Source organism: Varanus komodoensis, unplaced genomic scaffold (assembly GCF_004798865.1).
Source record: "Varanus komodoensis strain SLA01 unplaced genomic scaffold, ASM479886v1 scaffold28, whole genome shotgun sequence".
NCBI lineage: Eukaryota > Metazoa > Chordata > Lepidosauria > Squamata > Varanidae > Varanus > Varanus komodoensis.
The window spans coordinates 59,683-85,091 of record NW_025335727.1 but is presented as its reverse complement, the minus strand read 5'-3'; the positions used below and the strand labels follow the sequence as shown (position 1 = coordinate 85,091).

The following is a 25,409-nucleotide window of genomic DNA, read 5'->3' as shown; positions in this document are numbered from 1 at the left end:
TTGCAGAGCTTGCCAGCAAATCAGCAACTTTCCGTGATTTTACCTCTCTGGCCCACTCCCTGAGAACTCTGAAAAGCCCCATGATTTGTGCTGAACTACCTGTGAGCGTGCCTAATCCCCTGCACAGGTGCCAGGTCTCCCATCAGGATCTTCAACATTGTAGACTTGCCAGCTCCGTTCTCTCCTACCTGAATGAAAGAATAGAGGAGCGGCATGTCACAGAAGCTGCACAGAAGCTGGAGCAAGGCAAAACCACCTGTCCCTTGGAGAATTAAACCAGGCTAGTTGTGGTGAAATAACAGCAGGAACTGGTGAACTTCAACTGGCCATTTTGTGCCTTTTATGAAAAACTCCTCAGGGATCTGAGGATGCAAGGAGGCAGCCGAATGTAGGGGGAGTTCTTGCATGCCCGTGAACTTCTTAAGTGACAATTTCTCTTCTGCAGAAGGGTATGAACAGTGCTAGCTTGTTAAGTATCTTCCTTTCTAATTTAATTTTTGAAAGTTGATGGTGGTGCCTAAACCATTTTGAAGGCCCCCCCCCCACCCCAGTTCTCATTCGGTTCCACAGGCCAAGTGTCATAACAGGTCCTTCCACCAATGACATCCCCCACTGCCTCATTTCTGCTAGGAAGTCTCCTACCCAAATTCAGAAAGCATGGCCATCTCAAGTATGCCATGTTATGATTATGCACACACTGACCTGTCAGAGTAATTAATGGAATTATAATATCGCATTAAGATTCTGCCTTTTTTGAAACAAACCCAAGGTGGCTTACATAGCTTCAGATTATCCCCAGAACAACAACCCTGTGTGGTAGGCTGGACTGAAAGTCTGTGACTGTCTTAAAGCTGCCCAGTGAACTGCATGGCCAAGGAGGGACTAGAACCCGGATCTCCAGTCCAGCACTCCAACCACTGCACCAGGCTGGTTCTCACAAAGATAAAATGAGGGAGCACCTCTCTTCTCTGCAGATTGCAGCTTTCACCAAGCTGGTGCCCTAGACTGTTACATCCACGATTCCTGACTTTTTACTATGTAGGCTGGGTCCTATATGAATGGTTGGCCAGAACATGTGGAGGACATGAGGTTGCCTAGCTAGAAATTGTGTGAATCAGTCCCACCCAATGACACAGGCTAATTTCTGAAACAGGATTTTACTTTGCAATGTTCCTATTTAATGCTTGCTCTCTTTTGCCAAATTCCCCTCCTTACCACACAGATGCGGGAGTCCAGGTCAGCAGAGACAGAGAGGGAGCGGAAAATGTAGTTATTGGGCTCATAATAGAAGTCTACTTCGTCCAGCTGTAAGATGGGAGGTGAAAACTTCTCAAAGCCATCTGGGAACCTGCAGCAAGAAAGACAAGGACCTGAAGTTGAAAAGGAAGTGACACAAAGGGCACGGTCCCCCATGACACAGAATTTACTTAGTGCTCCCAGCTCTCTAAAACATATTTAGTAGTAGTAGTACCTTGCACTGTAACTTTTTATGTTCAAGGCACTTTGCCTATATAATTGGGCTGTAACAAGGGTGCAGGCCTCTTTCGGATTAAAGGCCAAATTCCATTTTGGAGAAGATCTTTTAGGCTGCATTCCAGCGGTGCGGGGGCTCAAGATAAAGGAAAGGGGGGTCAAAATGCCAGCATAATGCAGTGTCAACTCCTATTTGCCGGCAAAGAAGCCTCAAGAGAGGCATTTTGAGCTTGAAGAATGGAGGAAAACTTCACAAATGCCAGGAAGCCTCCAAAGGGCTGGTTGTCAGGGGAAAGGGGGTGAGGCCGCCTTAGAAAACCCAGGACCCTGAACTTTGCTCCAGGCCTGAATTTCTGTATTCCTTTGATATAATCTAAGGCACATGGGGCAGGCACCTTGCTGAAGCTAAGCCGGTCTGGCTGGTGCCTGAATGGGCAATTGAGAATGCTACCTAGAGTTCTGGAGAATAAAATTGGTATATAAATAATCCAGTTATAATCCTTACAATGATCTGTTAGTTTTTTTTAATCATCTCCATCTTTCAAAAGAGGAATGGAGGCCAAGAGAAACAGAGAGGCTTAGCTAAGGAGACAGATTTGGAGACTCCAAGCTCCCTCCCTCTAGCTACTTCCCAGTATCAGTTCTCTAGGAAACTTACGGCATTAGGAAGCAGCAGGAGGTGTGTCTGAGGCACAAGCCCCACACCGCAACATGTCGAGACAGAACCCGCAAAAGAGCAGTGTGGACAAAATGCCTGCTGCTCTCAGGCCACTGGGAATGGTAGCCCAAAGTGATGTTCCGGCTAGGGATTTCAAGGTGGAGAATAACGGGGGAAGAGGTGCAGGCAGTCTGCTGTCAGTCTGGGCCCCGGGGAGCTCCCAGTCTGAGCCTGCACCTGCGCACTGTGAACTGGTCCTTTCAGAGAACCCTCTGCAGAAGGCAACTGGAGCTATTCAACCACCCAAAGGTAAGGCGCAAAACAGCCTTCTCCTGCCCAGCCATCCAGAGATAGGATCTTCTGGACCACTGAAGAAAGAGAAAAGGGGGAAACACACACACAAGTCCTGCTATCACCTTGAACATACCGACTTGACACCTTGCAGCAGGGTTGCAGTTTCGCCCCAAATCCTGGACCTGCAAGTGTCTACTCACTCACGTGCTGAGTGTAACCAATGCAAGCTCCTAAAACCACTGATGACTGGCTGGAAGCAACTGAGCACAGGGTCTGCAAGACCAACCAGGTTCTCCAGCCAGCAGTCATGCAGGGAGCAGTGTCCTTCAGACTGAGAAAGCAGAGGCGGGATTGGTTCCTGCTCTGCCTCGCTCCATCCTTGCAAGGAGAGAGAGTAGTGCTGCTCATTTTCAGTAAGAGTTACTCACTTCATTATCACCTCTGATTCTTTGTCCACAGGCTTCAGCTTTGGCCTATCAAACAAAAGAGGGACAATTACAATCAAGAGGGACAGGGCGTCAGGGCTCAGTCCTCTCTAAAGCAACTTAAAGGGGGAAGCTCCTCAAGCAGAACCCCTCTCATGGAAACAGTCGTCCCCTAATCCAGATTCACCAGGCTGCCCTCCTCCCATGCCAAAGTCCTCAGGAGTGCTTAGTACAGGGCTGGCCAACCCTAGAAGTTTTGGCCTGTACCCCAGCACTGGCTATGCTGACTGGGGCTGATGGGAGTTGTGTTTACCCTAGAGTACCTTCCCTACAAGGTGCCTAGGACTTCAAAGACCTCTAAAATCATGGAGATCCACCAGGTTCTGTTATTCCAGGTAAAAAGCACCTGTTGGATCTCTGTTTTCACTGTTTATGGTAATACAGGCACCTGGCATGGTTTCCTTAAGTTAAATCTAGTAACTAGGATGGCATGGGGGCCCTCTGGCTGTGGAGATTCCAAAGCAGACATCTCGCCCAAGAAGCTGCTACCTTTGCGGCAGCTTTTTTAAAAAAGGCGCTTGCCATTTCCAGTTCTCCAAATTGTCCATCTGTCAATCCTGCACTTCTCCATCCCTAGGTGGAACCTTGCCATCCAAGCATGTGCCAAAATTACAGTCCCTTCTCTCCCCCTCACATGCACTCTCCACCTGGGACGCATACTCACAACTTCTCCAACAGTTTGAGCTTGCTCTGTACTTGTGATGCCCGGTTTGCATTATAGCGAAATCGATCAATAAAGACCTACAAGAGAAGAAATATCAGAGTCTTTCTGGCAGGGGAAGTTTCCTGCAGGGCCTCAGCCATGAGACTGTGGATTCTCTCATTGATCCAAAGCACTTTTATTTATGCAAGACCATCCTGGTGATTGTAAATAGGATGTCCTTTCAAAGAAGCAGGCCCTTGACTGTGTCCTCAGCCATGCAGTGAGGCAGAGGAATCGGGTCAGATCTCTCTCTCGCTTTGATGCCCAAAGGCTGAGGCAGCATGTGCTGCAAAACTTGAGCCAGAGCCACAGGTATATCATTCAAGACCGGATGCTTTTAAAAATGTATGTTTGCATTCTAGATGACACAGAATGTCATCTATCTGCTTATTTTAGGGCTGTCTTCCAATTTAACGAATCTTTGTTAATTGCAAAAGTGTTAATGACTGATTGGATCTACACTTATAGTTTACAAGCTAAAGGGAAAGCATCAACCTTTTCTCTGTCTTTAGATTGGACATGGATACTTTACAAAAGGCAACATCAGAAAAGGCATCCTCTCCCTTCCCTCCTGCAGGAGACAAAGTGCTTCCTTTTGTACTTGCCATCTGTAGCTACTCAAATGGGTAACACCGAGTCCCATCTCTAGCCATGTTCCACTCCCTTCACACCTGGATGTGCTCCCGATACTGCTGCTGGGCCTCGTATTCGCGCTGCTGGTTCTTCAGGCGTTCTTCTTTGATCTTGACGAAGTTCTCAAAATCTCCACGGTAGCTGTCAAGCCGCTGTGAGTGCAGGTGGATGATGTCGGTGGCTACTGCATTCAAGAAGTTCCGATCGTGGGACACCACCAGGATGGTCGACTGCCAAGTCTAGAAGGAATGGCCAGCAAAAGGCAACCTTGGGCTAGCAGGGTGAATCTTTCAACCAGATTAAAGGACCCAAACTAGTTCTCCAAGAAGGCCGCAGAGCAGCATTAGCTTACTCTGCACCCACCTTCAAGGCACGAAGGCAAGCAACAGTTCTGAATACTGTGACCTGCTCTGCATGATCAAACGGCCTGCCATGCCTTATTTAAGCCATGGAAGGCTGTGGGACAGGCATACAGCTATTCCAGAGAATCAATGCCTCTCCGCTGCCACACAAACCTGCAGATAGTTCTCCAGCCAGATGATCGCCCTCACATCCAGCATGTTGGTCGGCTCTGGAATGGAACAAAAGGGAGAGTTGTTTGGCAAGGGGCTCAGTAAAGGACAAGCAAGCACATGGAACGGCATCCATTCCCCAGGTAGGTGGCGACTGCTTTGGCACTGGGGGCTGTGGGAAAGTACCTGCAGTGCATACACACCACCTGGGTTCAGTCTTCCAGAAGCCTCCAGTGAAAGCAACTTCGATACTACAGGAGGGGCAAGTTTCCCTTGAGATCTACTACTGGTCAGATTAGCTGAGGCAGCGAACTGAAGGTGATCTATTACCTTTTCCCTGGCTGGACTTGGTAGACAGGTTTTGCTGGCATATGACAAACACCGTATTTGAGGCTGGCCTGGAAATTCATCATATGCAAACGGTGCCTGGGTCTGGGCATAGGCAGCCACCCTGAGGCCTCAGTGCAACTTTCACAGGGTTAGACAAATAGATGTCTTGTTAGGACTGACCAATTGCAATGACCAAGTTAGGACTGGCAATGTATGTTTAAGGTCCGAACTTGAACAGTCTGAGGAATCTGTTCCACAAAAATTTGAGAACATCAAGACTACTACTAAAACCAAACCGAATGTATGGCGCTAATCTAGTCTATCTCCTAGGCTGATCTGGCAGGGGACAAAAAGACCTGTTTTGCAGCAAAGGGGTTTGGCCAAATGGTAATTTGGTCTCTGCCGGTTCCATGGCACAATGTATGAACAAGCTCTAATCCACAACCATCCTATCTTTGTGACTGCTTCGGATTTCCAGGTTTCTTCAGAATGTGCACCCACCCTAAAATACAAACATCTGCTAGCACAAGGTCTATATGGCCTTGCAACATGATCTAGAGAAGCAGTTAAATTATGTACATGTATACAATTCATGCCCTCCCACCAAATACACAAATACCGCACTTGGAGAAGACTTCTCTCTGCCCCAAAGATTCCCTCCTCCATTTCCAGATTGTTTTACCATAATGTGCTTTGATGTCTACAACATGTAAACTAGGTGAATCTTCAAGTTATGTAAATAAACCAACTTCAAACGATAGACTCAGGTAAGAGCTACTCCGAGGACCAGTTTACTAAGCCAAGCTTTGCTCGAGTTTACATCTCTTGTTCTGCCCTGCATCCAAGCAGGAGGCAAGCCAGGGAGCTGCAGCTAACCAAAGCTTCCTGTCTAACTTGAGAACTACCGTTAATGCTCCTGAAGCAAACCAGGATCTGGAAGGCAAGACATGGGCTCGTCTGGAAGCCATTAACTGTCACTTCTCATGATGGGATGCCATGCTTGCCTGCACACAGGAAAGGGGGAGCAAAACCGCTGCCTGCAGTGCCTGCATACCTCAGGTGTCGCTAAGATTAGACTGACCCATCCTGGCTGGCCAAGAAAAGTGCTGACCGCAGCTTGCCTGATTTGGACATTGCAGCAAAGTGGTTCGAGCAACCTGGAAATGGACAGTGGTGTCCACATCGAAGAAAGGAGAGAGCATGCAAGGACAACTGCTCCAGATGAGTCCATGTGTTATAGGAGGTGTATACTTACCATCAAGCAGGAGGAGGTCGGGTCTGAAGATGTTGCAAATGGCAGCACAGAGGAGGGGGACAGAAGTGGGGGAAGGAGGGAAGAAGCAAACAGGGTCAGTATGAAGGCAGTTGTTTTGCTAGTGCTATTCCTTACCCTGGCAAACTCCAGAACGTGCCCCAAAACCCCATCTTGTCTGACCCATCCAGGTTTAGTAGCTTTTGTTTGGAGATTCTGCAATCCTTACTCAGTCTGGTTACAACACACCTAGGAAGTCTACAGCTCAGTGCTCAAGTACCCTAACTGGAAGATTCAAGTCTGGTCATCTATACTTAACTTTTGAATTTGTATACTTCATTACAGCTGCACTTTTCTTGGCTTTTCCCTTAAAAAGTGCATTTGGAATTCATTTGAACCTAGGAAATGAAGTTGGAATTTTAAAAAAAAGGAACTGAGACAAGAATCAGGTGTTTAGGGACTGGGATTACACTGACTGAAGATTCCTCTGTCATCCTACTAGGGGACATCAGCCACTTTTTGGCTGCTAAGATAGTGGCAAAAATTTTTTTTGGGGGGGAGAGCTTTTTCGTTTTAGGGCTAAATAAATTGTGCTTTGTTCTTTAAACAATGGCTATGTTTTGGGGTTCTGAATGCCAACTAGTGATGATCAAGAACAACTAAAACCCTTTTGGGTGTGCATAAATGCCCTGCCATTTTCCTTTGCTTTGATATGAAAATCACCATCAGAGGTTCTGAGTGCACCAACCATCCAACATTTAGGCAGGAGGCAACAGAGGGAAAGGGAATTCTCAGTGGTGTGTCCTAACTCTGGAACACTCCTAAGGCAAGTCATCTGGTGCCAAACTGCAAAGTTTTAGGCAGAAAGACAACACCTTTTTACTTGCCTAGGCTTTTATATTTTAAAGCTGTTATGTTTTGATTATCCTTTGCACTAATCTTTTGCTTAATGCTGACTGGGATTTTTAGAGGCTAATTTTTGTAAATCAGTTTTCTACTGAAGTTTGTAAACCACCTCAAAAATGTTTTGTAAGATAGACTACACAGACTTAAAACAAAAATTCCTACAAGACAGGTTATCAATAGATTTCTCTCTCACCCTATTGCAAGGAGCTCATGACTGAGTACAGCTTTAAACTGGTGTCTCCCACAGGACCATACAATTCCAACACTCTTGCTACACAATACCAACTGGGTTCGGACAGAACAATAACCAACATTGTAAAGACTGAGTATGAATCAAGCATGGGTTGCTGTTGAACTGTGGGTTATTGTGTTGTGTAAACCCAGCTGCACTAAGACGCCATGGCTTGTTAACCAAGAACAATCCACAAAGAGGATCCATGGTGTTGTTCACTATGGTTTGCTATTCCAGCTGGGTTCAGATAACGCTAATCCATGTTTCAACAACAAGCCCGCAGTTCCAGGACATACTCAACACTTGACCATAGCTTCACTGACTCTCTTCTGTTAGATGAATGATGGTGATTTGGCCAGGGCTATCCAAAGCACCAGCAGAGCCTTCCAAAAGCAAGAATGTCCATGCTTCAGGATACAGACACACTGCCGCATAGATTCCTAGACCAGAAATGGGGAACCCTTGGCCCATGTGCTAGATACAGCCCACAGGGCTCCTCGTTCTGGCTGGCCAGCTTCTTTCCCCAGCAAAGAAAAGCCCTCACCTTTTATCGGTAGCTGAACAAGAATTACTTATTCCTGCTGAGAAAGGGAGTGATTCAACATGGCTTACCTCTGAGTAGACATGCAGAGGTGTGCCTTCTTTACTTTGGCACACATTTAAAATGGGTAAGAATCACAGACTGAATGCAGCCCCCAATACCTTTCCTAAATTGGAATCTGGCCTTAAGACTGAAAGGTTTTCCCACCCCTGTCCTAGATTCTCTCTCTTCCTTTGACACAACTCTTTGGGATTATTCAGGCTAGCTTTAAGTCCACCAGTGCCACCATGAATGCAGTTTCTGTATACAAGCTTCAACACAGCTGAATCAACAAGACATACTTGGCAAAGAGGGCACGCGCTAAAGCCAGCCTCATTCTCCAGCCTCCGGAAAACTCTCTGGGGAGAAAAAACAAAGCAGTTGTCAGAGTCCCCGGGTCAAGTGGGCACCAAGCAGCTTACAGATGCAGCAGGTGGCGTCAGGATTCTCATATGGGGGATGTCAGAGATGCCTCCACTCAATGTAGTTTTTGCTCCCACCCCACTGTAACAGAGCGAGCCACTGATCTTCCTCTTCCTGATCTTCCAGTTTCCCCCAGAAGCTATTCACAAGCAAGGGGGAAGGAAAATACCCCAACTGGGACATCAAGACAAATCCAGCCTCACTGAAACCACTTACTTGGTTGTTTGCTGCTGCATCTTTGCACTGAAGCCCAGCCCAGCCAGAATAACAGACGCTCTGCAGAGGAGCAGAAGAAATAACACTGATTCAGTGACGTGAAGGTCAGAGCAACAAGTTGTTCTCATGGAAGAGAAGTTGAAAGAGCATTTAAAGAAACTGAGGGCCGAACCCTATGCATGCTTAGACAAAAAAAAAAAAAATCCTACAAGTGCCAGTATTCCCCAACTGGAGAGGGAAAGCTGGGAGTTGTGGGGCTTTTCTCAAGCGTTATAGGATTGTGCCCTAAATCTGGCAAGCACTTTCACCCTCTCACAGTCAGAACAATTGCAACAGGCCACAGGACCTGTTCATATTCCTGTTGTTCTGAACATGTTTAGGCCTTCGGCTAGAAGGTAGATTTTTTGAAGTAGAACTTTTCTTCCTACTTTTCATTCATATATAGTCTAACAGCCGAAGTTCTCTGGGTGTTCGCAGGAATTCATAACGGCACGTTCACAACCCTCAGTGTGCTACTTTCAGGTGTGGATCGGTGTGCTGAGTCAAAAGGTACAGCTCTGAAGACCAGGAGCACCAAGCATCTCTCTGGCTGTTTGGTACACTTCAGCTGTGCAATTCCTCCAGCGTCCTGGTGGTTAGTTTGACTGAAATTCAGACCCAGAGACTGCAGAACCAACTGACGGTGTGGGGCTTAATTTCCCCCTTTTCGATCGTTGTTCAAAACAGGGTTCCCCAGGCAAACGACTTGCCCACTTTTGGGCCAGAAGGGCAGCCCTGGTCTTTTGCGAAGCACATCTGAGCCCAGCCTGTCCCAAGATAACACAGAAGAGGTTGAGAAGAACCACGCACTCCAATCGTCATGTGTGGCCTGAGCCTTTATGGAACATTCTCCCTGGCCCTCCTTGCAGAGCTTCAACATGCAGCGCAACCAGAAAGGTAGGGAGGGAATCCAGCCTGCCCTTCAGTCAGGCATCTGGCACCCTCGTTCCCTGCTGTAAGGTGCCCATGTCTGACATGCTGCTTCAGTAACACCTAAGCATTACATGTAGAGAACCAGTCAAGTCCTCTGAAAAAGGAACCAGAAGCAGAATGATTAATGTCTCCATCGGACTGGACAGCCCTCGGAGTGGGATGGTGTGACTTGATGTCCTGCAACAGCAGGGGGTTGGACCCGGTGGCCTTCATGGTCCCTTCCAACTCTGCTATTCTTTGATTCTATGAAAATATAATGGGATATATGGTAACCCTGGTGCCAATTTTCTGCAATCCCTCTTGTCCAAATATGACCTTTCTTCAGTGAAGCTTGTAAGAATAGGTAATGTCAAGGGGTGGACATGGAGAAGTGACCAAGAATCTGCTTACAATCCTCAGTACGGACCAGGCAAAGAACTAGTTCACACATCAAAGGGCAAATAGTTGCAGGCATGTCTGCTGTGTGTTAACTGCTTCCGGTTTGTGATTAGACAGTCAGCATGATCTGTGAACATGAAATGATGGGTTGTTTAGGAGCTGGACAAACCAGAAGTTAACCTGCTATTTGTTGTTGGGTTAACTGCTGGGTTCTTTGGACCCTGAACAACCCAGCAGTATGGTTTCACACCTACGCACAACCTTTGATTAGGCTTATTGGAGGTTATTTACAGAAAGCAGAAGGAGCCCTTGCATGTTCCAATAACCTGTGGCTTAAGTAACAAGTGATTTGCCAATATATGCTATTACAGCATGTGAAAAGCCCAAGAGTGTAACGTGGTTTGCATATAACACCAACCCTTGATTTATTTAACCCATGTGTCATTGCATTCTAGATTGTAGTGGTCTATACTAGAACCTTAGTAGTAGAGCCAAACTAAATAGGCAATGGTTTGTTAACCATGAACAACCATAGCCCAAAGAGAACCCATAGTTTACTGTTGGGTTGTGATTGCTAGATTGTTTAAATCATGGAGTGTTGTTGCATGTGAATCCAGAATTATGGACTGTTTTGCCAGGCTATGGGGCAGTGGGAAAAGTTGTAAAATAAACCCAGGTATTTCTACAGTGCTATAAAGGCATTTGGGATACAGGGTGGAGACCGGCAAGGAGAAGGGAAACAAACAACCTGGGATTGAGAAAGCAAAGCACAATTTGTCCTGTTATCTTCCAGGCAAACCTTGGGTAAGGAAAAAATTATGGTTTAATGTCATGTGCTAACCTGGTGTGTCCGTGTGTGTGTCCGTGTGTGTGTATGCACCTCCACTCACATAAATAAGTGTGGCTGCTTGTAACAAAATTGTTCAAGACAGTTCTTTGCAGTAGATACCAACACATACGTTTAATAAATAAAATAAATACACACACTTAACACCATTTTGATTCAAGGTGCTACACAGTGATTTATACACAACAAAAGTGGCTGGCTTTTTCCCTGATTCAGATATGAGCACTTGCGTTTTTATCAGAGACAAAAATCTTAGAGCACAAAGCAAATGCCAGAATGTCTGTATCTGCCCCACCAAATGAAGCTTCACCTTACCTTGCTGGAGCCTTGTCTGCCTCAATCTCTTCCAGGGCTGCATAGATTTCTGACAACCTGGCGCCTTCGGTGCCTTCTCCCCTGAAACAGAGGCAAAGCCACAAGGAATGACAAGGGAAGCTTGGTTCTTGATCACAGGATACCTGTACCTGGGTCAGGGCAGGGCACCTCAACGCCAGAGCTACCTTCCAGCACTGATCCGGGCTGTCAGCTCCCTTTCCTCCTTCAGCAGGCTCTCACGGGTCGTGTCGCACTCCAGGACGCTCTGCAGGGCTGGTGTATCGTCCCCGGCCACTTCCTGCTCCACATGAAGGATGCTGATGTGTGAGGGGATGCGCAAGCTGCGGCTGGCTATCATCTTCAGCAAGGTAGTCTTGCCCAGCCCGTTACGGCCCACCAGGCCGTACCGCCGCCCGTATGCCAGGTTCAAGTCTGCACCTGTGAGGAGGACGCTGAAACGAGAGAACATACAGGGTTTAGGGCAATCATTGTTAGAGCTACCGGCCCAGGTCAGGAGTCAGGAGAAGAAAGGCTGCATAAGACAGTGGAAAGCCTGAGAAAAGCTACCTGAAACAGCACCTGTGCCAGGGGTGCAAAGACATCATGGCAGCTTCTGGGTGCAGCTACAACCAGGCTAGAACGGAGCAAGTCCACAAAGGTGCCCAGCACCTTCTGCGCCACCTGCAATTTGTGCTCGCCAAGCGCAGCCTACTCAAGTGTCGAATGCGGTCTTGATGCCGCCTGAGCTCAGGTTCCCTTTAACACTCGCACGCAGGGCTGGACCAAGACACTTTGCTCCCGGAGAACAGGGGGTGCCCCAGCACCCCTTCCGCACAGGGAAGCCAACCAGGCAGCAACACGGCAGGCAAGAACATGCGGCTGAGCACAAGAGCACTGGGCAGGCTGCATGAAACGCAACGCGGCCTTCCAAGGGTCTCCCGCTGCTCCCCAGCTCTCCCCACTCCCCCATCCTCAGGATCTGCTGCCACGGCGGTTGCCCCAAAGCCTTTCCCTCCAGTGTAGCCACCATGCCATCCCATATCTAACTCCTTGGCCTTCCTGCACTTGCTCCAGACACATCAGATTTCATTTCATAAATCTATACATGCATAACTGAAAAACATCCTGGGGATAGTGGCTACTCAGTCAGTTAAAATGTAATACATGAGTAAGAAAAGAATACACCGAACAGCAGGATAACAGCAGTAAAATAATCCCCATTTCAAAAATCGCACCTGCTGCCCAACAGACACTGGAATAGGTGTCAGACAAGCCTCCTGGCAGAAGCATTCCAGAAATGGGGCTCCAACAGGCAAGAAACCCTTCACCCTGGTCACTGTCTGTTTCCCTTCTCCAGATGTTCCCACTTTCTAGAGAGCCTCAAAATATTGTCTGAGTACCCAAACTCGCCTTGGAGCAGGCAAGTCTCCCCCAGACTGGTGCCCTGCATTACAGGACTCGAGCACATCTGAAGAGTGCTGGGTAGGGCATGGCTGGAGTGGACACTCCGTCAAGTTCCCAGGACCTAAGCCACTCAGGGCTTTAAAAGACAAGCACCAGCACTCTGAATTATGACCTGACACAGACTGGGAAACAGCAGTATTAGCACCCAGGGGCAGAGACATCACCCTGCCAACAAAAGTGCGTATAATCAAGGCTATAGTTTTCCCAGCTGCAATGTATGGCTGTGAAAGCTGGACCATAAGGAAGGCTGAGCGCCGAAGAATTAAGGCCTTTGGATCGTGGTGCTGGAGGAGACTCCTGCGAGTCCCCTGGACCGCAAGGCGATCAAACCGGACAGTCCTAGAGGAGATCAACCCTGACTGCTCTTTAGAAGGCCAGATCCTGAAGATGAAACTCAGATACTTTGGCCACCTAACGAGAAGGAAGGACTCCCTGGAGAAGAGCCTAATGCTGGTAACAATAGATGGCAAAAGAAGAAGGGGGCGGCAGAGGATGAGGTGGCTGGATGGAGTCACTGGGGCAGTTGGCGTGAGCTTGAGTGGACTCTGGGAGATGGTGGAGGACAGGAAGGCCTGGAGGAATATTGTCCATGGGGTCACAATGGGTCGGACACGACTTTGCGACTAACAACAAAACAAAACAGCACCTGGGGCAAAGTCAGGTGGTAGCTATATTTTGAACCAGCTGCAGTTGCCCAGGACTCCCACATGCAGCCTCAGAGATGAGGTATTGCAGTCCTCTTCAGCTGGATGGCTGGTTTGGAGACACCCACAAAATGGGCTGCTCAGAAAACTCCTCCACCTGCCTGATGGAACTCACCGTTCACCAAAGGACACATCAAAGTTTTCAATGCGCACATCGTAGGATTTGTTCTTGCCAGATGTCTCCAGGCGAGTCTCCTTCTTGCTGGCAGCTTGGCTGGCAGATGCCTCTTCAAGCAACCTGCCACAAAACAAAGGCGCATCAGTGCTCGGAGAAGCATGTACACCTTCTCATTAGACTCAAGGTGCAGCATCACAGCCTGACCATGGTCCCAATCCAGCCCTGCTGAGGTTCCAGAGAAGGACGCAGCCTTTTCCCCTGAGACCACCTTCATTCACCCATTGGCCAATTATTTGGCGGTTTGTAGCTTTTGTGCAGATTTTTCCCTCTGTTCTGAAAAGACCCCTGAGGTTTGGTTATGGGCAATTAGGGGCTTTATGCTAAATCACTCTGGCATTTTGGCCCCATCCGTCACTGGAATGTGGCCCCTCAGGAGCTTCTCCAGAACAGATTTCAGCCCTCAACTGGAAGAGATTCAGTTCTGAATTAGATTGACAGCATCACCCTTCCTAAGCACAGTGTGACCAGCCCCTTCAGAGATGTGAGCCTGTTTCTGGCCTGTCCCACTTTGGACTGCAGGTGAGGAGTCACTTGATGGAATGCTTTGAGAGGGAAAAAGGGTTTCTGCTGATCCCACAGAAGCCACCTCTGCACTGACACACTCATTTTTGGGAACACAAACTCATTTTAGGACAGGAAATGTTTGTACAGGAGCTATTTTATGACAGCCAAGAGGTGGTCGTCATTTCTCCACCAGCAGCAAAATGCAGAAGATTTGTGCTGCAGGCAGGGAAGTCTGGCACGGGCAGGGAGAAACTGTACCTATAACTTTTTCTACTTCGTTCAGTGGGAAACTGTGCTGAATTTCAGGGTAAGCCCCAAATAAATTCACTTATAAAGTCAGCAAAGTAACCCCATTTCCCCCAGAGTCTCTTGTGGTCAGTATTCCGTCCATAGTAGCCCTGGCCAACAGAAAAGGACCCACAGAAAGAAAAATTGGCAGCAACTGCAAGATTTCCATATGTAGTTCCAGTATTTGGTTCACTGAATTTGGTATTTCTTACTGGCAGGCTCACAGGAAGCTCCTCCATGGGCTCTGAGAAAGTACCCCCACCCCATTTGGATGTGCCCCCCACTCACAGTGGGCTGCCAGACTTGACGGAGTCCCGCTCCTGCCTCTTGCTCTGCTTTGCTTTGAGGCGAGCCTCTGCTTTCTCCAGCTTCTTGGCGTTCACCATCTGTGATGCAGGAACAGAGCAGAAGCAAACATCAGGAGGTGCCCACCATCCGTCACCCAGATTGGCTTGCTACAATGGCTATTGCATCACCTACCCACCTGCTACCTGACAGAAGCACCTGGCAGAATGGACGATCAGGACTGAAGGGTGGGGGGAAGGGTGGGGAAAGGAGACAGCCCTCCTCTGCAACATGAGATTGGACAGAAGGACCTCTTGGTCCCCTCCCACCCTAAGATTACCGCAAGAGCACATAAGTGACTTCTGTGACTAAGAAAAATGGTCATGACATAAACAAGTCTTAGCATCACACCAGCAGATTCCCACAGGGCATAACGAAAAAGACAAGGCAAGTCTAAAGATCTAGGGGCACTTGCAACTCCAGCTCTCTAACCATGTTTCTCAGTCGTTTGTGCAGCCAGCAGAAATGGAACCCATCAGTTCTGGTGCCCTTACCGAGTTCTGGTCTCTCTTCAGCAACAGCCCTGGTAGCAAGTCCAAGCTAGAATCTGTGAAGAGCAAGACATGCCATGAAAGGTCTAGCAGCATGAATCTCGCCCACATCGACACAACCCCTCTTCCCCTGTACCTCCCACTTAACTCCAGCATATACAATAACCACGGAAGCATCCCTTGGCTTACTGTTTTGCCAGATCCCTCACCTCCATCGTGCTCTAGTGTCACCCATTCTGGCATGCTGGAGCATAGCAGAAAGAGTTCAGTATGCAAATGGGGTAAGACCTGTCAGGCACAATGCTCCTCCCCCTCTGATATTATCATTTATTTCATACGGCTACCCCAGGGCCTGCTCTTCCAAATACACTCAAGTCCAGAGTGGCCCACGCCTGGTTCACCTGGGAGGAAACGAGACAACCGGCAGTTCTGTGCAAGGCAAGGTGACCCCCAGCCCTCCTGGGGGCTCCCTTTTCCCAGCAGCAGCGAGCACAAGCATCCCATGCCAGAGGACTGAGGATGGGGCAAGACTGGTCATTTTTCCTCGCCAACCCCGGCATACCATCACCAGGGCCATCTCACAGGCCACTAACCGATGGTGGAATATCTGATGGGCCAATACACAAAAATGGGGATGCATTGGTAAGTGCTGCAGAGAGATCAACATATCCAGGCGGGGCCCTTTTGATGCAGGGACACCAATGGCTGGGTGTGTGTGTGATGCTAGCCAACTGTACTGGTTGCGGAAATCTGTGTCATTCTGTGTGACCTCTGCTGTGCGAACAGCATCCATGGCTCGATACTCACAAACAATCCAAAAAGGGATCCCATGGTTTGTTGCCGGCTTGTGAACTCTGGGTTGTTTAAAGCACAGGCAGCAGATGGAGTAAGCCACAACTGTGCGTTGTTCACAGGTTACTTCATCAGGCCTTACAGGTGGTGGGCAGGAGCAACCAAAAAACAGCTGCTGTGCATGCCAGGGCTACAATGCCACAAAGGTATCAGGGATGCAGGGAGGAGGAAGAAAACCCAGGGACTGAGAAAACAAACCACTATCTGCCTCACCAGTTGCTGGGCAAACCCTTGGGAAAGGCAACAAACCATGGTTAAAATAAATCATGGGTGAGCATTATGAGCTAACCAGGTCAGTACTTTTCAGTAGAACCAACAGGTGGGGATCGACACAGCCAGAATCACCTCTGGCTTGCTGCTGCTGCTGTTGGACTAGGGTTCTAGGAAGAGGTCAAGAAAGAGAGACTCATTAAAACCAAGGGCTGTAATAAGCCTGGAGAGCTTGAGAAGAGGATAAGGCCAATTGCCACGTAAGGGTCCATCAATACGTACTAGCCAAGATAGCTGAACAGAATCTCTAGGCCCAGGTGCAGTATACCTGTAAAATACCTGTTGCCTGGACTGAGGTGGTGGGGTGGGGTCTATTACATTTCAGGGGGGCATGAAGGCATCAAGAAGGCCAATTGTAGAAAAATGGGTGTCAGGCTGCATGTCTGCTCCAGCATGGCTCTTCCATGCTCTGGCGGAGCGAGCCCCTCTGCCAGGAAAACTCACCATAACTATCCGTGATCTGAGAGAGCTGAATGGGGGCATCCAGCAGCACCTGCTGGCTTCTCTGGGCGTTTGCACTGTCACTGTCAGAAACAAGAGAATGAGTTCAGAAGCCTCAGAAGGCAGCTGATTATACACCCCGTCACTAAGAACGTCTCTTGCATCGGCAGGGAGAACCGATGATCTGAATGCTGGTGCTACAGCCAAGCACCCCTGCCCCCAGCCCTGGCGAGTGACAGAGAAAGTATGCAAAAGTCCAGGGGCTGCTTGAGCTCTGCAGCTCCACTCAGGCAAGCCCCCCAGCAGAACCTGGATTTCGCACGTGCTGCTTCACACGGTAAACTAGGATTGGAGAAATGAAAGAGCAGAGAATGACCCCTCGCACGGCCCTTTTGGGGGAGATAGTATCAGGGGCAGGGGACCAATCCCCATACATCACCCACCACTTGGCCAAAGTACCAGCCAGCACTCCTCCCCGCTGGCCAAGTCAAGTGCCCAGCTTCACCCCCCCACCCCCATCAAGGAGGGTCTAGTGCACGGCATATCCTTCCAAGTGGAAGGCTGAGCCACATGTAGGGGACTCCCCAGCCATACAGCAGGAGAGTGGGACTCAGGAAATGTGGGTTCTGCTCCCCACTTGGCCATGAAGCCCACTGGGTGATTTGGGGCCAGTCAGTGCTTCTCAGTCTAACCTGCCCCACAGGGCAGCAGCTGTGAAGGGGCATCATGTAAGCTGTCTTGGGTTCCTTGAAGGGAAAAGGTGGGATAATACATAAGACATTCAATCGCCAACTGGAGGTAACAGCAGGATTCTACTTCCCCTTAGAAAATAGAAGTGGAACTAAAGAGAGGGCCTTGGAGATGGCTGCATTAAATGCTTACCAGCAATCCAATCCCTTGGGCCCATTCCCAACACATTCCATGGAGCACCTGAGACTCCCCCCCCCCCCCCCCAAGCATCCAACCAATGTAAGTGGAGAGAACTTACAGGTGAAGGGTATTGTACATGCGCTGGCAAATAGCACGGATGTCTTCGTCGTCTTTGGAGTCCCTGGACACATCCTGAAGGAGCTCCCCAACAGCTTCAAAGAGATCATCCACTGACTCAAAGTCCGAGCTGCCGCTGTGAAGAACCCCTGCCAAGGGGATGCAAAAGGCTGTGAATGTGTGGCTGAGTCCTGCTACGTTTTTATGGTCTCAATTGACAAATCACTTGGGAGCGGAACAAGAGCCCACCCCGGTCCATGGAATGGCCTGTTGCCAAGTTGAATTGCCATAGGTACTTCTTAACATGCCTTGGTCTTGCCTCTGGTACTGGAAATATGGAAGGGGAGGTTTAATCCAGGGGCCACCCACTGTCGATGCCTGAGCCCACGGCTAACGCAATAAAGCCCGGGATGCTGGTCATGGGTAGGAAGCAGCTCCATGCAGACACCAGCAGGCAGTGAAGGTAGCTCACTTGCCAGGACTTCACAAGGGCTTGGCTTCAACTCACACTTCATAAGTTCTAATTGTGTGGGTTTTTTTTAAAGTGCAGGACTTTTTTGAGAGCTCTGCTAGGCACAGGCTTGAACACATCCCAAATGCTCTCATTCAGATCCCTATCTGTAAGAAAGGAACTTCCCTTCCCACCTACAGCCAGTGTTTTAACCAGCTTCTAAGCAGTTTAGGTGCTTAAGTAAGGAAGACGGAATCCAGAGAGGCAGCAGAAGTTTGCAGGGGGGAAGAAGATACTTGTATATTTCAGACACTGCAAAATAAATTATATTTTAAAATCGAAGGGGTATTATAAAATATGAATTACCAAACATGTTAGATATGGATGTTGAGAATAAATCTGTTCATGAACATCGATGCACGTACTCTGATATTCTTGGACAAATGTAGATATATTGGTTCCCCACCCAGAGTTAGTTTAATCTTCCAGAGACACACTAGCCAGCTGCCCCGTACAATCTGCAGCTCACACTGCTTCCTCTGTAATGCAACAGGAGCTCTGCCCTCCCCATTCACATAGTCACCCACAATTCATGCCCAGCTTTGGGCCAGAAAGCTATCACCACATTGCACAAGAAGACCACCTGCTCCTTCCTCCGCTCTACCTGGGCTTTCACAACAAAAGCACCCACTCCATGGAGGTGCCAGTGATGGAGAGTTCCTTGTATCTGCTGCCAGATAAAGGGATGGTTGTTTATGATCAACTGGAAGTTCATAATCTCTTATATTCCTATGATGAGCTACCATTTACTTAAGAGCCCTGAGTCCTAGTTTTCTATTCAGTATAATGAGTATAATGAGACCTTGAGGAAACAAGCTTAAGAAAACCAGACAGTACTCTCCAACATCTGGGTATCTTCTTTCCCTACCTCTTTCAAACTTTGAATAGCAAGTTTTGTGGTAATAATGTCCACCTTAAGCTTTACATCACCCATCCCTAAATATTCAACAAGGAGCAGCTAAGCAATGCTATTAAGGCAGGACTGGGCAAGAAAAACTGAAAGAAAGTTTTCAGGAAAGGCTGAAGAATGAACTATTAGATAGATTGATTACTCTTTAAATTTTCGGCTAAATTATTCTTATACAACAGACAGCTACAGAATAGCCAGGAATATTTAATCCTCTTCCTGTTTCAATGCAAGCCTAAATTACACTGCAGACTACAAATATGAAAGGAACAGTTATAAAACTCAGAGTGATACAAATATTCCCTTATGTATGTAGCCTGTGAGGTGAATCAGCCACAGTGGCCAGTTATGTGTGATCTATTCTTCCCTACTACAACGCAGTGTTTACACTCCACCTTCATTTGTGGAGTAGCTTCCCAACCTTCAGACACTGATCCAGACACTGCTATGGTGCCCCAGAATCAAAATAAGACTTGGGGAGGGGAGAAAGGGCAAAGAACATTCTGGAACTCTGTGCTCCCGGGGTTAGATGCAATCCAGTGCTTCAGAGGAGAGGTGACCCATTAAGCCCGATTGTTTCGCTAGAAGCAAATCCAGTTTAAATCAATGGAATTTGCTTTTAAGCATGTTTAGGGTCGCGGGTGAACATGAAATCAGAAAAACCACATATTACATACTCAGTTGAGAGTGTCCAAGGACAAGAAGCAACTTAGTGTAACTGGCAAATAGCACAAGTAACTGTTTTTCATTATCGAAAGACTCTAGCAAACATGTACAACAGGGTGCTGTTGTTCTCATCTCTTGCTCCTGGGCTCCTCACAGGCAGCTGGTTGGCCATCCCGTGAACAGAGCACTGGAACTTTCCTCTGATTCATTTTCTTGTGATGTGTTCTTATTACAGATATATGGAGAGACCTTTCCCTAATTTCTCAAACAGCCACTGCCAGTCAGAGGAAACTAATGTGGGGCTCTGCCATCTGACTCAGGAGGCACCCTTCCTCATGGCATATTTTCACCCCTTGTGACACATAATAAACTCATCTATGCAAGAAGCATGTTTGAATGTATTATATATGTCAAAATCTTCCCCAAATTAATCTCCTCCAGATGCTGAGTTTCTTCACATGCTTGCTGGCTATGCTGGCTGAAGATAGCCTGGATGGGAACAGGTGGGAAAAGATGGCAAAGGATGGTTAAATTATGCAAATGTATATATCTGGGGGTGCAATCCTTTGGGAATGCCAAGAAACCATCAAAGTCAGAGGCAAAGGAAAGTGGTGGAGTGATCATTGCCTCTCCATCCTCCCACTCTGCTTTTTCGCCCATCTAACAGGAAAATCTCACCTTCAAAACACTTTATAACCTGGCCAATTTCCTCCCTGCCCTGTGAATCATGCTTTTCGACCCATTCCTCAGGTTGCCTTCCCAGCCTCAGAAAGCAGCCAGTGCAGTTCATTCTGGAGAGTGCAAAGGAAAGGATAGGAATCGAAGCTTCAGCTCAGTGCCCCAAGGTCAATACGCTGCCTCCAACCTCACAGCTGGGAATTCCTACAGCCCCTCAAACAACCTCAAGGGGTCATAAAACCATTCCCTCCAACACACCAATTCTGTGATCAATTGGTCTGGTCACAGATTACCATAATGTAAACAAATTTGCTTTTCTCTGAAGGATTTCATTGCTGCAGAGAAACAACTGTTAGGAAGCAGTGAAAAAAAGAGTTAGGTCAGAATGGCACAGACTTTTTAACAGTGTAGAAGTCTAAGAGAATAGAGATAGGAAGCTGTAGTTTTGCTTGCATGCTTGCAACCCGGACTTTTAAGTAAAATGTTACTCTTACTGGCACGGGTTGTTTATAAAAATGATGTAGGCTGAATAACTTGAAAAATTAGTGTGTGCTTTGTTATACTGTTCTGCTATGCTTTGTTACATGTATAAATTTCTGGCAGACTCTCAATAGGCAATGCCTTGAGACCTGCTCTCTTGCATACGATCACACTCGCATTTTTCTGTAGTACCATTCTGATAAAAGCATTGCTTTTTTTTAAACTGTCAACATACCTATTGGTTTATCTAGGCTCTGACAAAACCCGTACCTCTCTCTCCCTCCAGTCTGCACTTTAAGAAGCAGTAGCCCAATTCCATGCACTTTATTTTAGTGGAAAAACTGTCCAATGTTCTCAAAATGTCACTTAAGTTCCTTTAAAAATAAGATAGCTGGCATTTTTACTCCTGAAGACTTCAGGGGGTGACAGTCCGCAACCTAAACCACATCTAGGGGGCAGAGAGACTGATACTAAAAGGGAATTTGGCACAAAGTAAAGACACTCCAAGGACCCAATCCTATGCAGGCTTAGAAAGAAAAAAAGCCCTCCAAATCCGAGCATGTCCTAGCCAGCATATCAAAGGACGAACTCCTAGCCATGCTTAGACAGAAAAAAGCCCTACAGTTTCCAGCACTTCTGTCCAAACGTGCCTAGGATTGCATCAAGAGACTTCAATCCTACATCCTCTTTACCGGGGGTATGTCCTGCTAGTTTCAACAGATACGTACAAAGCTGCATGTGGATACAATTCAAAGGAAGGAGGAGAGGATAACCCCATTTACAGACATTTTGTTCTCAGAAAATCTCCTGCCGGCCTGAAGGAATCGCGCGATCTTTACTTTTTGCAGCGCTCCCCCGAGTGCCCAGCTGAGCCCCGCGGGGGCCGCGCGTCCACAAGGGCCTGGCAAGCGGCCGCCCCCGCTGCCGGGGCTCGGCCGGCCCTTCCCCGCAGCAGCTCCGACCCCACCAGCTTCTCAGGGGAAGCGGCAGACAGCCACGCTGGAGACCGGCCCGGCTCAGCTCGCTCGAGGCAGGGGGAGAAGGCGACGCCCCAGCCCCGCCGGCCAGCCCGCGTGACCCTCAGCCTCACCGGTCACGTAGTCGAACATTTCGCCGTCGAGTTCCGGGAACTCCCTCCGCAAGATCTCCGCGCAGGAGGCCGCCATCACCGCCGCCACCTGGCTCCGGGGCCTACCTCCGTCACCGCAGCAACCTGGGCTGCCGCGGCGCTTGCCGGGAAATGTAGTCTGTTGGGAGTGAGGGAAGGAGCAGCCCGACGTGGGCGGCAGTCTTCCCCCGCCACTGCCTCCTGGGTGGTTGCCGCGGTGGCTGCCGGGAAACGTAGTATGTCTAGAGTAGCGCGGGAAGGGGCGGGCGCTCTTTCTTTGGCCGATGGCAAAGGACGCTGGGAATGCGAGGCACCATTTTCCCTCTTAGAAGTAGGATCGGGCAAAAAGGTGGTGTTCCCTTCCGATGTGCTTCGTTGTAACTCCTCAGCCGTTTGGCTTTGCTGGTGGGAGCTGCAATCCGATGTATCCAGAGGGAGCCGGGTCAGGGGAAACTAGTTTAGAGGGTCTTTTGTTTTATCAGAGCAAAGGGCACATTCCTGGGAGACGATGAGTCTCTCCAAGGACGTTAGCCCTTAAAAATCCACGTGGAGCCTCTATGGTTAGAAGCAGTGTATCTTTACCCACAGAGACACCGGCTTAGCCGCTAAGCGAAGTTAGGAGCTGGTAGACCTAAAGAAGGCACTCGGTGTAGTAAAGCAGAGCTTTCATCATTTTAAAATGGTAGGATGGAATAACAAGCCCCTTGGTCAAGCAACACATAATGCATATTTTTATTATTATTTCATTCCTTTACTGCTGCCAAGCCACAGGTCCCTAGGCAGTTCACAGGAAACAACTATCACAGTATGAGATTTAAACAGACTATTGTTGGGAAATTCAGATAAATCCTGGTAGAAAAAGGCTGCTTATATGTGCTTTTCTGTTATAAAATCAAACTGTGCCCCTTTCTCAGAAAGTAGTAGACTTCCAAGCTAGATTACTATTTAGCATAGATGTTACTTTGGAAGGCTCAGCTACCTCCTAGGCTGCAAGGGAAGTTAATCCTTCTCTGTTCTCTTGCTGATCAGTAACAGCTGATAAGGCTGCCAGATCAGGTTTTTTAGCCGTATTGCAGTCACCCTAATTTGCATGATTAAAATTCAGAGCTAAGACTCACAAAATCCTTGTTTTCCTGAATTGTTAAGTCTATTTCCTGTAATCAAGGCTATTGTCCCCTCTGCAGAGCTCTCTCATTCTTTTGCCTGTGTTCCCCTTATTTTGTCATAATCTACCCTGCTCCTAGAGGAGTTCAACCCTGACTGCTCTTTAGAAGGCCAGATCCTGAAGCTGAAACTCAAATACTTTGGCCACCTAATGAGAAGGAAGGACTCCCTGGAGAAGAGCCTAATAGGCACAATAGATGGCAAAAAAAGGAGGGGACGGCAGAGGATGAGGGGGCTAGATGGAGTCACAGAAGCAGTTTATGAGCTTATGTGAAGGCCTGGAGGAATGTTGTCCATGGGGTTGTGATGGGTCGGACACGACTTGGCGACTAACAACAACAACACCCTGCTCCTATGTCATGTGACTCAGAACCTATAAAACAATATATATTCTGGAAGTTTGTAACTGTTTTTAACCTCTGTCTGGCAGCACTGTTCATACGGTTTGTCTCTGCAGAGGGTACATGAGGGGCTCAATCTAATAAACTGCTGAGGTTTATAACAAAATCTGTCTCCTTGTGAATCCAAGCATACATTCTCTCGACTGGTATTTCGCGATTCCCTGTCACTGTTAAACCTTGGCCATGCACTGAAACATGCACACAAGAGGTGTCCTGCTGTGTCAGTGCTGCCTGGTATAGAAATTCCGCTAAAATATTTTTATTATTACTATTACTATTATTATTATTATTATTATTATTATTATTATTATTATTATTATAACATTTCTATGCCGCCCCTTGCCGAAACCTCGGGGCGGCTTACAACATGATAAAATACATTGAAATACAATAGTACATAATAAATTACCATTAAATATAAAAATACAAAAAATACATTGATTTACAAATATAAAATTAAAATTATCAGTATAAAATAAAAATATAGGGGGAGAAAGAGAAGGAAGAAGAAGTTGTCCTGGCCAGATCATATGTTTTAACAATTGAAATGATGTTTAAATAAAAAGGTCTTTACCTGGCGCCGAAAAACCAGTAACGACGGTGCCAGGCGGACCTCTTTGGGGAGTGAATTCCATAGGTTGGGCGCCACCGCAGAGAAAGCCCTCCTCCGGGTACTTACTCTCCTAATTTCTTTCATGGAGGGTTCCCGGAGAAGGGACTCTCCCGCAGATCTCAAAGGGCGGTCGGGCATATACGGATGTAAGCGCTCATTCAGGTAGCCAGGACCCCAGCCGTTTAGGGCTTTATAGGCCATAATCAACACCTTGAATTGGGCCCGGGCTTCAATGGGAAGCCAGTGAAGCTGACGGAGGACTGGAGTCATGTGAGCATAACGCCCCGTTCCCGTCAGCAACCTGGCAGCTCTATTTTGCACCAATTGAAGTGTTCGGACTGTCTTCAGGGGAAGACCCACGTAAAGCGCGTTACAGAAGTCTAGGCGGGAAGTCACCAGCGCGTGTGTTTTTAAAGTATATTTCTGTCACATTCAGTCAAAGCCACTAGATGGTAGCATGGAGTTACCTTGGATAAACCATGTTGCCAATGCACTAGCAAGTCTCAAGTGGGTTTCAAAAGTATAAGAATTGTACTTTAATAGAGGTGAACAGGGAGATCTTGATAAGTTAAATGCCAGGCTGAAAACAACAGAATGAAATTCAGTAGGGAGAAATGCCAAGTCTTGCACTTAGGCAAAGGAAAACAAATGCATTGCTACAAAATGGGGAATGCATGGCTCAACAGAACTGAAAAAGACTTTGGAGTTACTGTGGACAACCCACTATGTATGAGCCAATGATGAGATGCTATCACAAAAAGGGAAAATGGTATTTTGGGGTGTAGTAATGGAAGCATCACTTCCAGAACAAGAGAGGTACTAGTTCCCCAATACTCTTTACTGGTCAGACCTTCACTCCTATGCCTAGTTCTGCTTCTCCTTCCCAAAATGCAGGTTAGCTTTGCATTTAAAGACTTGGGGTGGTGAGCATGTGCAATGGCTTGCCTTAATGGGAGTGCACAGAAGAATAGAGTTGGAAGGGGCCTTGGAGGCCATCCAGTCCAACCCGCTGCTGTCGCAGGACACCATGTCACACCATCCCACTCAGAGGGCTGTCCAGGTTCTCCTTGAATGTCTCCGGTGTGGGAGCGCCCACCACCTCTCCAGGCAGCTGGTTCCACTGTCGTCTTGCTCCGACAGTGAGGAAG

The 25,409-nt window shown here is 47.8% G+C and overlaps 1 protein-coding gene across 1 annotated transcript in view; it reads right to left on the bottom strand.

Moving 5' to 3' along the window:
* Window positions 1-22,189, bottom strand: part of ABCF3 (ATP binding cassette subfamily F member 3) — a 30,321-nt gene extending 8,132 nt beyond the window's left edge. The window contains exons 1-17 of the mRNA XM_044434461.1: window positions 22,066-22,189; window positions 17,735-17,882; window positions 16,750-16,829; window positions 15,187-15,239; window positions 14,636-14,733; window positions 13,493-13,615; window positions 11,395-11,661; window positions 11,210-11,290; window positions 8,698-8,757; window positions 8,361-8,417; window positions 6,344-6,366; window positions 4,762-4,817; window positions 4,285-4,485; window positions 3,575-3,651; window positions 2,854-2,898; window positions 1,216-1,348; window positions 100-188 (exon numbers count right to left, since the gene is read on the bottom strand). Of these exons, the coding sequence (XP_044290396.1) occupies window positions 100-188; window positions 1,216-1,348; window positions 2,854-2,898; window positions 3,575-3,651; window positions 4,285-4,485; window positions 4,762-4,817; window positions 6,344-6,366; window positions 8,361-8,417; window positions 8,698-8,757; window positions 11,210-11,290; window positions 11,395-11,661; window positions 13,493-13,615; window positions 14,636-14,733; window positions 15,187-15,239; window positions 16,750-16,829; window positions 17,735-17,882; window positions 22,066-22,141 (1,667 nt within the window). The 5' untranslated portion in view covers window positions 22,142-22,189. The remainder of the gene's footprint in view (window positions 1-99; window positions 189-1,215; window positions 1,349-2,853; window positions 2,899-3,574; window positions 3,652-4,284; window positions 4,486-4,761; window positions 4,818-6,343; window positions 6,367-8,360; window positions 8,418-8,697; window positions 8,758-11,209; window positions 11,291-11,394; window positions 11,662-13,492; window positions 13,616-14,635; window positions 14,734-15,186; window positions 15,240-16,749; window positions 16,830-17,734; window positions 17,883-22,065) is intronic.
* Window positions 22,190-25,409: the final 3,220 nt, after the last annotated feature.